Here is a 12,192-nt window from a genome sequence, read left to right as displayed (position 1 = left end):
TCCATCGGTGACAGAATGGAGAAAAAACCTTGGGAGAAACCAGGCTCAGTCGGGGGGCCAGTTCTCCTCTGACCAGACCAAACCAGCAGTTCAATTTCAGGCTGCAGCAAAGTCACATTGTGCAGAAGACTCATCTGGTTCCTGTGGTCTAGTCCAACGGTTGGTAACACTTTAAACAAATGAACATGATTATATCACGACTGGAATCCTTCCAACAAATGCTGTTCCGTTTTCCTATACAGTCTCTTTATCGAGCAAATACATCGGCTCATAATTAACATGAAACTACTTTTGAGAATAGTTGTGCTGATGAAGTGATGCTAACGAGATAAACGTTACTGTTCTTGGAAGCTCTTAGAAACACATGAAACCTGAAAAAGGAGGCGTGTCTTTAGCCGCCATTCCTGATTTTTTGCAGCAATGGGGAAGTAAAGCCGTGTGAAAGATAAGCAACCAGCCGTTCACTTCTGAACTCGTGTCCTTACCTCAGTGTTCTGCTCCCGGGGAAATAAGCTGCTGAGCTGGACAATTGGCTGTAACCGTTTTGGCTGTTCGGTGCAAGTTATCTGGGTGACCTCACCACAAACAAGTTCCCACTAAAGCAAGAGAAAGACATCTGGGTGACCTTTTAGACCAAGTTTCGAGTGAGACTGTGATAACTTAAAGCTTTACAGATGGCAAACACAAACTTAAAGGCTAAAAGGAATACCTGCTGGCTGGGGTAAGGTTGGACAGATTCAGTTGAACAGGAGCTCAGCCATCTCTCACACACACACAAAGGCTCCATTGTGCGACAGCAGCGGCACAGAGAGGCTGGAGAAATTAGCCTGGTAATGAGAAAGGCAGCAATGATGGGACAGAACGAATGTAATGAATAACTCAGAGGCACGTTCCTCTAGACCGTGTCATAACGGCTCCAACTGACCTCAGTGTACACACTGTCTGCACTGTTCCTCGCCCCAATTCATCTTTCTGGCAACTGCAGGAAGAGCTCATTTTCATAAACCCTCTATAAAACCCAAGCTATCTGATTGACATCTATGCAAATCCATTAATATTTGTTTGTGTGTGTGTTTAAGATCGGCTGCAGGATTGATAAGGACGTTCCCCTGTCCTCGTCGACCGTGTAGTTCAGCTCTGCTGGGCTAAGACTGGCGAGATCATGTACTTTCTTGTCTGGATGTGTTTTGAGAGCAAACAGGCAGGATTTCCATGGCAACACTAAGCCAAGCTTGAGGAGTGGGGTTTGGATTGAACACCGTGGTAGTGGGGAGTGAATGAGTGAATTAAGCATGCTGCCGTTGGTGCGCCGTGTCACCAGACCATTACTAAAGCTTCTCGTTTCAGCCTATGAGATCAAATACTGTCATTATGAGTGGATTTGTCCATCTTTGATCCTTCTGTCGAAGCTCATTTTTTGATGGCAATTGCACGAGAATTTTATCCTGTAGGTTTGTTTTCTAAAACGGCACCCCAGGTGAATAGTTAAAAAAAATGTAATTGAATATTTCTCCAGTTGATTGATTACATTAGGATTTTTTTTTTTTCAAAGTTTTTCTGAAATGTTATGTTTAAATATGCAAATGAGGTCATGTTTATTTAAATGTGCACTCATTTGTATAAATTTCCAGAACAGAAAATTGAACATCGGATAATGGCAGATTCAAAATATTTGTTATAGTTGTTGACTTATTAGTGTCTTTTTTAAAGGTTTTAATAGAGGGAATTTTGTTTGTATGGTTTAATATCACTCCAGATTTTTAATATCAACCAGAAAAACAACTCATTTGATCATGTTTTTAGGAATAAAATGTTGCATAAAATCGGGCAAATAATATAACCCCTCGGCAAAAACCTTCAGCATATAGATATGAATATGAAAATGTGAAGTTTGGTGGATGTAAGTGGAGATTTCTGGCTTTCGAAAACAGGGTTATTATAGATACATAAAACTGAAATTAAAGCTATTAAAAAATATAACTACAGTATATAACTACTAAAAATTGCATGCCAAACACAACAAAATTGCTAAAACTTTAACTAAAATGAAAATGAAAATGGGAAATATAAAAACTGATTCAAAATATTAATAAAAACTATAATAGTATCTGAGTGATAGTAACACTGTTTAAAACTCATTTGGCTTTTAATGATACATGTGTTTTGAAATATACAGACACAAATAGATAAAGTGCAATAAAATAAACAGTAACACTTTAAAATAGGGAACACATATTCACTATTAACTAAGAATGTTCCCTCAATAAACTCCTAGTTTGCTGCTTATTAATAGTTAGTAAGGTAGTTGTTAAGTTTAGGTCTGGTGTCATACATAATAAGACATTAATATGTGCTTTATAAGTACAAATAAACAGCCAATATGCTAGTAATATGCCTGATAATTAGCTACTAGTTAATAGTGAGAATAGTAGTAGTAGTATACTTTATTGTCCTCAAGAGGAAAATTGTTATGGACTACATGTTGCTGCAGACATACAATAAACATATAAAAACAAAATTAAGTAAAATCAAGAAATAAAATCAAGATGAACTCTTGTTATACAACCGCACCGATACAGGTACAAAGGAATTCTTATATTGATTTTTAAGAATAGGTGCTTAAAATAAAGTGTTACCAAATAAACTCTTAAAAGTATCTTGGATGTATAAAAAATGTATTTTGAATGTTCTCTTTCCACCAGTTTTTTGCTCTAAACAACATGGTATGAAAAGCCAAATAGCCCAAAACCCAAAATTGACTAGTGCATTAAAAAATGGTTTTACCTGTCTTAAACAACATGTCTACTGATATAAAGCAACTGTTGTGGTTATCCAGATTATAAGCAAATGAAAACATGTTAACATGGTGAGACAAATTCCAAATTTGACAATCAATTCAGGCAGGCATCAGTACTCACCTTTGACTGACCTGGAGAAAATAGTGTTTGTGTGGCCTATACTGAGGTGTAACTGCTAAAGTAAATAATTATAAGTGTAGCAGGGTGGCCATCTGTCCCTGTGATGAGACACGATAAGGTAAGCTAGGGTGCATTCTCTCCCAGCACACCTGTTTAAACAGTCAAGGGTGTTTGATTACTGTATTCAAAATCATATGGCCTCAGAATTGCCTTAGAGAATCTCATGCACACTGTGTACTTTTGGTGTTGTAAATGGTTAACAATTCTTCAAACTCAGACTACTTCAGCGCTGAGGTCACCGAACTATTGATTTCAGTTATATTGATTCAGGGTTTAGGAAGTCACTGTCTGCTTAGCAGAGATAGTGGAGATGCATCACTTCATCTTCACTTCTCACAATAATGTGGGAATGGACTCGAAATGCTTGCCTTTTGTTGTTATTTTCTATTCATGATAGATGACTTGATTACGTAATGCATATTCAGATCTGTTTTATCTATTTAAACAGTTATTCAGAGCAGACACTTTCTGTGTGGAATAACAACAAATGTTTTCAGCCTTATTGGCTCTACTACGCCATCTAGAGGCGTAAACGAAGGCGGTTTTAAACAGAGTCATGATGCCAAAATGCTGTTTCTTCATCTCTTGCATTTGACTGCTGTGTGACTGCATTCTGGTATCAGCTTCATTCTAGTAGCTAGAAATACACAGTTTGGAAGAATGTGATAGTTAAAATTGACTGTTTAAGAAACAGTTGCTGAAAAATAGGCAATCCGTTTAAAAAAAACGTCTGTCTTTGTGTATAAATAAATAACGCACGGCGCTGCGTATGTCTAATATGAATGAATGAGCGATTATGATTTTGTTTTAGCGAATTTATATTCATATCGCAATTTAATGTTGTAAATAATAATTTACAGATGATTTCTGCAAGTCAAAGCAAACGCTTGATTGTGAAAAGCTGGATTTAACAATCATTGGATTTAATCCGCGTTATCGCTCATAATCGAACATTAGAATTGCTTATCCTAATTTAGGCACCCCTGCCAAATTCTGCCTGCGATCTAGGAAAGGGGGAGTACATAATGCGCCTTTAAAACTAAGTTTGCAGTGTAGATGGAATGAGGTCAGACAGAAAGCTTCTCATTGCACGCGCCGATTATCATTAGATACTATATTCAGCCAATGGACGGCGACGGGGCGTGGCTTTGGCTGAGGATAGGCTAGTGACAGCAGCTGATTGGCTGGATTCTCTTTTCTTTATACCTTCGGAAAAGGATAAATCCTTGCGAGGCGGTTTAGCAGAAGTATTGAAAGTTGTGAAGGGAGATAGGAAGCTCAGAGCATGAAAAAGTGCAGTCGCCTAAACCTACCGCATGGTCATACGACAAACTATGCTGAAGACGCTTGTCCGTTTCCATTGAACGGCTTCAGATACTTCGCGTCCAGAGCGCACTCTGGGTTCGTTTTCAGTCGAACCGGCAGTTGAACGGCAGGCTGTTGATTTTGACGACATTGCCGGGACTTGACAGAGCTCCTGACGGGGATATGCGCCTTTGTGGAACCAAGAGACAGTCGGCAGCAGCAGCAGCAACTTAGTTTCCACACTGACTAAATCATATTGTGAAGAAGAAACTCTTAGCGCTCTCCAAGCGTTTCAAGCTGCAGCACGTGTAGGATTTTCGTGCGCAATTAAAAGTTGAGACTGTTGAAGTGAGTGTATGGGCACAGACCTGGCTATGGTGGAGCAGACGCACATCAGCAACAATAGCGACGTGCTCCCCGGCGATTCCACTGATTCTGGGGAGATGGACCTAGACATGGACGCCTCCCCGACTCCCGGCTCTCCAAACTCGGCTGGGGATAAAATGGACATCGCCTGGTGCAAAACCCCATCGGGACACATCAAGAGGCCAATGAACGCATTCATGGTTTGGTCGCAGATAGAGAGGCGCAAGATTATGGAACAGTCGCCGGACATGCACAACGCGGAGATCTCCAAGAGACTCGGCAAGCGCTGGAAACTTTTGAAAGACAGCGACAAGATCCCCTTCATCCGCGAGGCCGAGCGTCTGCGGCTCAAGCACATGGCAGACTATCCAGACTACAAATATCGACCTCGGAAGAAGGTGAAGTCATCCAGCGGCAAGACTGGGGAGAAGGCGGAGCGCGTGAGCGGCAGCCCCGGCGCGAAGTCTGCATCCAAAAAGAGTTCGAAAACTCTCAGCAGGACGCACAGAAAATCCACAGCGCTGGAGCTGACCTCCCACTCCGTCCTGGCAGACCACCACACTCTCTACAAGTCCAGGTCCGCGTCCTCCGCCAAACAGATCCCCGAGAAACCAGCAAAGCGCGGGCATGCGTTCGGGGGATGCAGCTCCGATAGCAGCCCGCCCTCCGTCGCCGTGCCGGCTAGCCCCACTCTGAGCAGCTCGGCGGAATCCAGCGACCCGCTGAGCCTCTACGAGGACGGGCTCGCGAGCGGAAAGGAAGACGCGGAGCCCGCCGCGCGCTTCAAGTACACCCGCGCGCCGTCTCCGACGCCCTCCGCTTCGCACTCGTCCTCCTCGCAGTCGTCCTCATCGGATGAGGAGTTCGAGGACGAGCTGGCGGACACCAGTCCCGGCTTTGACAGCTTCAGCACCTTTGGCACCGCGCCTCTGGACAGAGATTTGGAGTTCAACTTTGAGTCGGGCTCCGGCTCGCACTTTGAGTTCCCCGACTACTGCACCCCAGAGGTGAGCGAGTTGATATTAGGGGACTGGCTCGAATCGACAATATCCAACTTGGTGTTCACTTATTGAGCAGATTGAAAAATGACTGGAGGTCTGCAGAATCCTCCGAGTCGAGTCAACGACATGATTCCTCGTGTTTACCATGCATCAGATACTAGAGTGCAGATGAAAGTGCTTAGCTTGCTCGTTTGGGGCTGGAAGGAGGCGCGCTTTGGACGCAGACGAGGAGGGCATTGCGCGGTGGCGAGTTCACGCTGTGCGCCCTCCTCGACTTTAAAAAGGGACGTTTTTAAACAGAAGACAAGTCTGGTCATATGCTTGTGTCGATGGAGGTACTGAATGGAGAGCACGCGAGCGATGATTCGTTTGCTCGCGCTTGAGGTTGTTTACCAGAATCGTGTGTTAGACCAGCATCGCATGCTTTCATTACGATTTAAGGCTGTTGAGAAGCGTAACTGGTGTTGATTCATTGAAACCGAATGGCAGCGCCATATGAGACGCAAAAACAAACACAATCACCAGCTTTCCTGTCGTCATGACATCAGGATTCAGACGCAACTCAGATGATTCGATTCTTTACACTACAAATCAGGACCAAAATTCATCCGAGGAGCGTTTTCTCTCTCTCTCCTTCTCTCTCTGCCTTTTACTTTTTCATCCTTGTAACTTTTCGGCGCTGGCATTTTTATATCGATGTATTTATAATGGCAAAACATTGCTCCTCTCTTCCCCTCTGTCACTTGTGTTCTAGTCAGTCTGTTGTGTGTATAGGCTACACGTGCACATGTCCGTCTGTCTCGCGGAAGGGCTAGCTTTGTTTCGTATTATTTAATTGATGACCTCTCACATGGAACGGAGATTAAATGTTTCATTATTTTCTGAGTGTATTTTTGTACAAAATCTATCGAGGGGGTGTCAATCGGTGAATATCGCTGTTTGGATTTCCGATTTTTAAAGCCAGGGGGTTGGGTTGTCTCCAAAATCTGCCCCCTAAACATGTTTACAGTGTCAATCCACAGGCTTCTTAAAGAGACAGTATCTGCATTTCAACGACCAATCGTCATTAGCCTACAATGAGTGCGCTGAGTGAGGTTGTATGTAGCTGCAGCAGCGACAGCTGCGATTTATCGCGTCCTTATTGGGGATACTGTACTTTTTGAATACCAATTTCTTTGTGCTTTTATAGTGACACATTTCGGTTTGAACCACTGGATGGAATTACAGATACGGTGGAAATGCCTATAATTCATGAACAATGAAGTACGTCTTCACTCCATAATTGTACAAGGATATTTAATCTTTTCTACTTGTTGGCTAAATGTAGCTAATTGTTTTAGTATATTATGGCATGGCGAATAGCATTTTGTATTTCTGAATTCAGGTTTATGTAGAGCAGTTGTGTTTAAGGCAGAGGATCAACATGAAGATTTCTATGTACATTGTGAGTGTAAAATAAGTAAAAGATTGCGTGTTTATGTCTGACGATGATATATCATGACAGGAACAAAGAACATATATCTTTATACATCCCTATGTTTAAGAGTGTTGTTCATGACTTTTGGAATATATAGATATGTTTTATTGTTTCATTTTGTGCAATATGCTGTGTACAATATTGTTTTGTCTTGCCATACCATATCTCAACATTTGAGTAGTGAACTCAAAAGCCAGCCAATTGTGTCAAGTCACTGCCTGTCAGACCTCTGTACAGAACTTTGTCTTTTTCCAAGAAGGAAATAAAATCAGCTGGAACTGAACGTCAGTTGCACGACTCTTTCTCTTTGTATTTTATTTCTTTTAATAGAATTCAACACTTCACAAAACTTCAAAAATAAAATAATTCTGCACCATGTGCATTTTTGGGAGCAGTACTGCACCACAAAGGTAAAACACAGTAATTACAGCAACACTAAAACAGAAAATGGCTTCACGGATTTCTGATTTATTCAGTATCACACTCTGATTCACCACAAAGTAGCCACAGGACAATTTATGATCTACACTCTTAAAAATAAAAGTTCTTTACTGGCATATATATATATAAAGTTCTTCACACTAATAAAAAATGGTTCTTTAAAATAATTTTTCACTTAATGGTTCTTCTATATGGCATCACTGCGAAAAACCACTTTGGAACCTTTTATTTTAGAGAGTGTAAGGGACCTTATTTTGTTTTACCTTTGCACAGCAGAGCAATAAAGAAAAGGCTAAAAGGTACATATTAACATTTTAAATGTGCTTATTAGTACCTAAAATGTTCATATGAATACCTTTTTTAAAGCATACAACCCCAGATTTATGCCTTTTTTTCAGAGAGTGTAAGTATGAGTGCTCAAAAAGGTAATTTGTGTATCAGGATTTTGATGCTTTAAAGACATTTACTCTAAAATAGCTGATAATTAATATTATTTATTAATTGCACTTACACAGTCACCTGCACCAGCTCTGCTTTTGTATGTCACTCTATGTGAGACATATGAAGCGATGCATGGCCAAAAGATTGACAGTCAGGCCCACTGCAACCTGGAGTCACAAGGAACTCACATAATGATATTACGATACTGTTTCATTTCTTTGGTCCCTGGTAAACATCCCTCCCCCCAGTGTTTTTTTTTTCCACAATAAGACACAGGCACGTGGGTAGGCAGCTATCAGAGGCGATCCAGACATTACAAACATGCAATAATCACATTGCATGCCTGCAATAGATCAGATGGTTTGTCCGTGTCTCAAGAGCTGAGTGTTCCAGCAACTCGGTCTGAGTCATTATCTAGCATCATCCCGACTGATAGCGCAGGGTGTGAACCTAATGCCCTAGTCGAGTGTGAGCATGGATGCACACTGCAGCAAGAGGGTCTAGACATGGGCTCTGTGGGGGAGGAGTGTGAGTCAGATGAGATGTCTCTGCCGGGAGGCTACATTGGGGACGCTCAAGTGGATTGTTCAGCAGGGATGACTGCTGAAACCAATTAATTCCTTCTGGGTGCACTGGTTTGTGTCGGGAACGGGGAGGGGGCTCTCGAAAGATTTTGTGTTAATCTGTTTACATCCCCCAAATGAGAAAAGAGACAGGAAGCCGTTTTAATACCACAGTTGTGCAAAGTTAAGATATGAATGTATAAGTCTGTCAAGCAGACTTGGATGATGGATTGTGTTGGGGTGCCGGTTGCAAGCTCATGAATCCATGTTTCTTGCAATGTACTGACTTGTTATCTGGAGTCAGTGACAGGCAAAGTTTGAAGCTGTATGTGTTTGTGTGTGTATATATACTGTATATGTATATATGTATAAACATATATATATATATATATATATATGAAAGTGAAAAAAAGTGAAAGTGACGTGACATGTGGCCAAGTATGGTGACCCATATTTGGAATTAGTGCTCTGCATTTAACCCATCCAAAGTGCACACACACAGCAGTGAACACACACACCGTGAACACACACCCGGAGCAGTGGGCAGCCATTTTTTGCTGCGGCGCCCGGGAAGCAGTTGGGGGTTCGGTGCCTTGCTCAAGGGCACCTCAGTCGTGGTATTGAAGGTGGGAGAGAGCGCTGTACATTCACTCCCCCCACCAACAATCCCTGCCGGTACGAGACTCGAACCCGCAACCTTTGGGTCACGAGTCCAACTCTCTAACTATTAGGCCACGACTTCTATGCATGTATAGATACATACATACACACATACACAAATCTTGCATAATTACTTTAAATAAAAGGGATAATAAAAATTGCACATTGTTATTATATTTTATTATTATTAATTTTAGTACTACCCTGAAGAGTCTTTTTTTCTAATGTTTTTTAAATGTATTATTTTGTCTTGTGAAATGTGTGAATTAGTCTATTCAGGGCGGTACTAAATAATCTTTATTGCATTTTTTATTATTATTTTTTTTTTTACCATTTTGCAAGGTGAATGTCTTTATGTATTAAATTAAATTAATTAACAAGATCACACACACAATATATAACTTTATAGCATTAACAGAAGGCAGCACAGATGGTTCAAATTAGTGCACTTATCGAGATTAGTAATATTTACACTTATCCACATACTATGGTTGGCACTACAGTCCAATAAGCTGTCATAAATTTATATTTATCTATATAACCACCCTAAAGCAATTTACTCAAAAACCAAGCCCTCAATACACTCAGTGACCTTAAATATATTCATTGATGTAGGCAGAAGGTGATTATTGTTATTATTATTATTATTATTAAAAAAACGTAGACAAATTTCACAAACGTCTGTAGGTGTAATTCCGTTAAGTGCATGGTATTGGACAAGGGGTGGGGTCATGGTGAAAGGGGCGTGGTCAAGCGAGCTGTCTCGCACGTGCAGACAATGCACTATCATCAATACAAGCCAAACATCCGAACGCTGAAAGTTTTGCGCTTTTGGATTATAACGACAAAACGAGATCACGCCTCAATGGACTTTCACGCGTTTTAGATAAAACTCTTCGAGGATAACTTCCTGACATAGGTAAACGATTTTGAATTATTTTAGCGGGAGTTTTGGTGCGTCTGCTCTCAAAGTTGAGCACAAAGGGGGAGTGGAGTATTCCTTTGTTCATCATGTTATGAACTGACTGCTCACAATCTTCACTTGGCCACGCAACAGTGGGATGAGAACATGATAACAGAATGGAATATCAGTAATTTACTGGATGACTTTTCATAAACCTGGCCTGATTGGGAATTTTATTTACTCATCACAATTAACACGAAGAATAATCAACAAAGAATGAACTCACGTACATTTTGGTCCATTTGTCTTAAACCGTATAATCATATTAATTCGGGTTTTTAATAATTAGAAATCAGGTTATTAATATAGTTTTTTTTTTTTTTTTTTTGAGAATTAGGTTAGCAACAGGCAGGGATGGGCAGTATTTGAAATGCATGTATTTGAAATACAAAATACTATTTTTTTTTTTTTGTAAACATGTACATGTATTTGAAATACTATTTTGTATTTAAATACCTTTGGGAAAAGTCAAATGTATTTTGTATTTAAATACATTTAATCATAGTATTTTTGTATTTAGTATTTTTGTGTACTTGTTGATCCAGGAAATCAGCAGTCTAATTAAGAGGTTGATTGGCAAAAAGTATTTTTGTATTTTGAAAATACAAAAATACTAAGCTTAAATGTATTTAAACAAAATACAAAATAGTATTTTGTATTTCAAATGCATGTATTTGAAATACTGCCCATCCATGGCAACAGGTAGTTTTTCAGTAATTTTGTGTAGCAGTTCTGAATTTTTAAAGAAAATTTGCGATGTATTTCTTTTCATGATTATGTTTTGATATCTGGAATGATTCCCCCCATTTAACTTGTCACAATAATTAAAATAACAAGGCAATCTATTTTTCGATTTATTTGTTATAATTGAAATATTCTTAAAGGTTATCATTTGAACATGTATTGTAATTGTAATCAGGAACAAATCTGAGAAAGGTGGAAACGGGTCATTTAAATATAAATGATCACAAAGTGAGTTAGAGGATCAGAATTGATGTAGGCAGAAGGTGATTATTGTTATTATTATTATTATTATTAAAAAAACGTAGACAAATTTCACAAACGTCTGTAGGTGTAATTCCGTTAAGTGCATGGTATTGGACAAGGGGTGGGGTCATGGTGAAAGGGGCGTGGTCAAGCGAGCTGTCTAGCACGTGCAGACAATGCACTATCATCAATACAAGCCAAACATCCGAACGCTGAAAGTTTTGCGCTTTTGGATTATAACGACAAAACGAGATCACGCCTCAATGGACTTTCACGCGTTTTAGATAAAACTCTTCGAGGATAACTTCCTGACATAGGTAAACGATTTTGAATTATTTTAGCGGGAGTTTTGGTGCGTCTGCTCTCAAAGTTGAGCACAAAGGGGGAGTGGAGTATTCCTTTGTTCATCATGTTATGAACTGACTGCTCACAATCTTCACTTGGCCACGCAACAGTGGGATGAGAACATGATAACAGAATGGAATATCAGTAATTTACTGGATGACTTTTCATAAACCTGGCCTGATTGGGAATTTTATTTACTCATCACAATTAACACGAAGAATAATCAACAAAGAATGAACTCACGTACATTTTGGTCCATTTGTCTTAAACCGTATAATCATATTAATTCGGGTTTTTAATAATTAGAAATCAGGTTATTAATATAGTTTTTTTTTTTTTTTTTTTGAGAATTAGGTTAGCAACAGGCAGGGATGGGCAGTATTTGAAATGCATGTATTTGAAATACAAAATACTATTTTTTTTTTTTTGTAAACATGTACATGTATTTGAAATACTATTTTGTATTTAAATACCTTTGGGAAAAGTCAAATGTATTTTGTATTTAAATACATTTAATCATAGTATTTTTGTATTTAGTATTTTTGTGTACTTGTTGATCCAGGAAATCAGCAGTCTAATTAAGAGGTTGATTGGCAAAAAGTATTTTTGTATTTTGAAAATACAAAAATACTAAGCTTAAATGTATTTAAACAAAATACAAAAT

General features: G+C 39.5%; 1 protein-coding gene and 1 long non-coding RNA gene across 2 annotated transcripts in view; both read left to right on the top strand.

The window, feature by feature from the left end:
- The first annotated feature begins 4,243 nt into the window (after window positions 1-4,243).
- On the top strand, window positions 4,244-7,410 carry LOC107754846 (transcription factor SOX-4-like). Its single transcript, XM_016571455.1, has one exon. The coding sequence runs from the start codon at window positions 4,640-4,642 to the stop codon at window positions 5,720-5,722; it is 1,083 nt and encodes a 360-aa protein (XP_016426941.1). The 5' UTR covers window positions 4,244-4,639; the 3' UTR covers window positions 5,723-7,410.
- A 3,952-nt stretch (window positions 7,411-11,362) lies between these two features.
- LOC107754845 (uncharacterized) overlaps window positions 11,363-12,192 on the top strand; it is a 54,586-nt gene continuing 53,756 nt past the window's right edge. Inside the window, exon 1 of the long non-coding RNA XR_001641632.1 lies at window positions 11,363-11,500. This is a non-coding gene — a long non-coding RNA (uncharacterized LOC107754845). The remainder of the gene's footprint in view (window positions 11,501-12,192) is intronic.

This window comes from Sinocyclocheilus rhinocerous, unplaced genomic scaffold (assembly GCF_001515625.1).
Source record: "Sinocyclocheilus rhinocerous isolate Xijiao unplaced genomic scaffold, SAMN03320098_v1.1 scaffold21, whole genome shotgun sequence".
Lineage (NCBI taxonomy): Eukaryota > Metazoa > Chordata > Actinopteri > Cypriniformes > Cyprinidae > Sinocyclocheilus > Sinocyclocheilus rhinocerous.
Note: the sequence above shows the minus strand (reverse complement) of the source record. Positions and strands in the feature narration are given on the sequence as shown.

Bases quoted from the DNA above. Each gene is read 5' to 3' on its own strand.
- LOC107754846 (XM_016571455.1), top strand. From the start codon at position 4,640: ATGGGCACAGACCTGGCTATGGTGGAGCAGACGCACATCAGCAACAAT.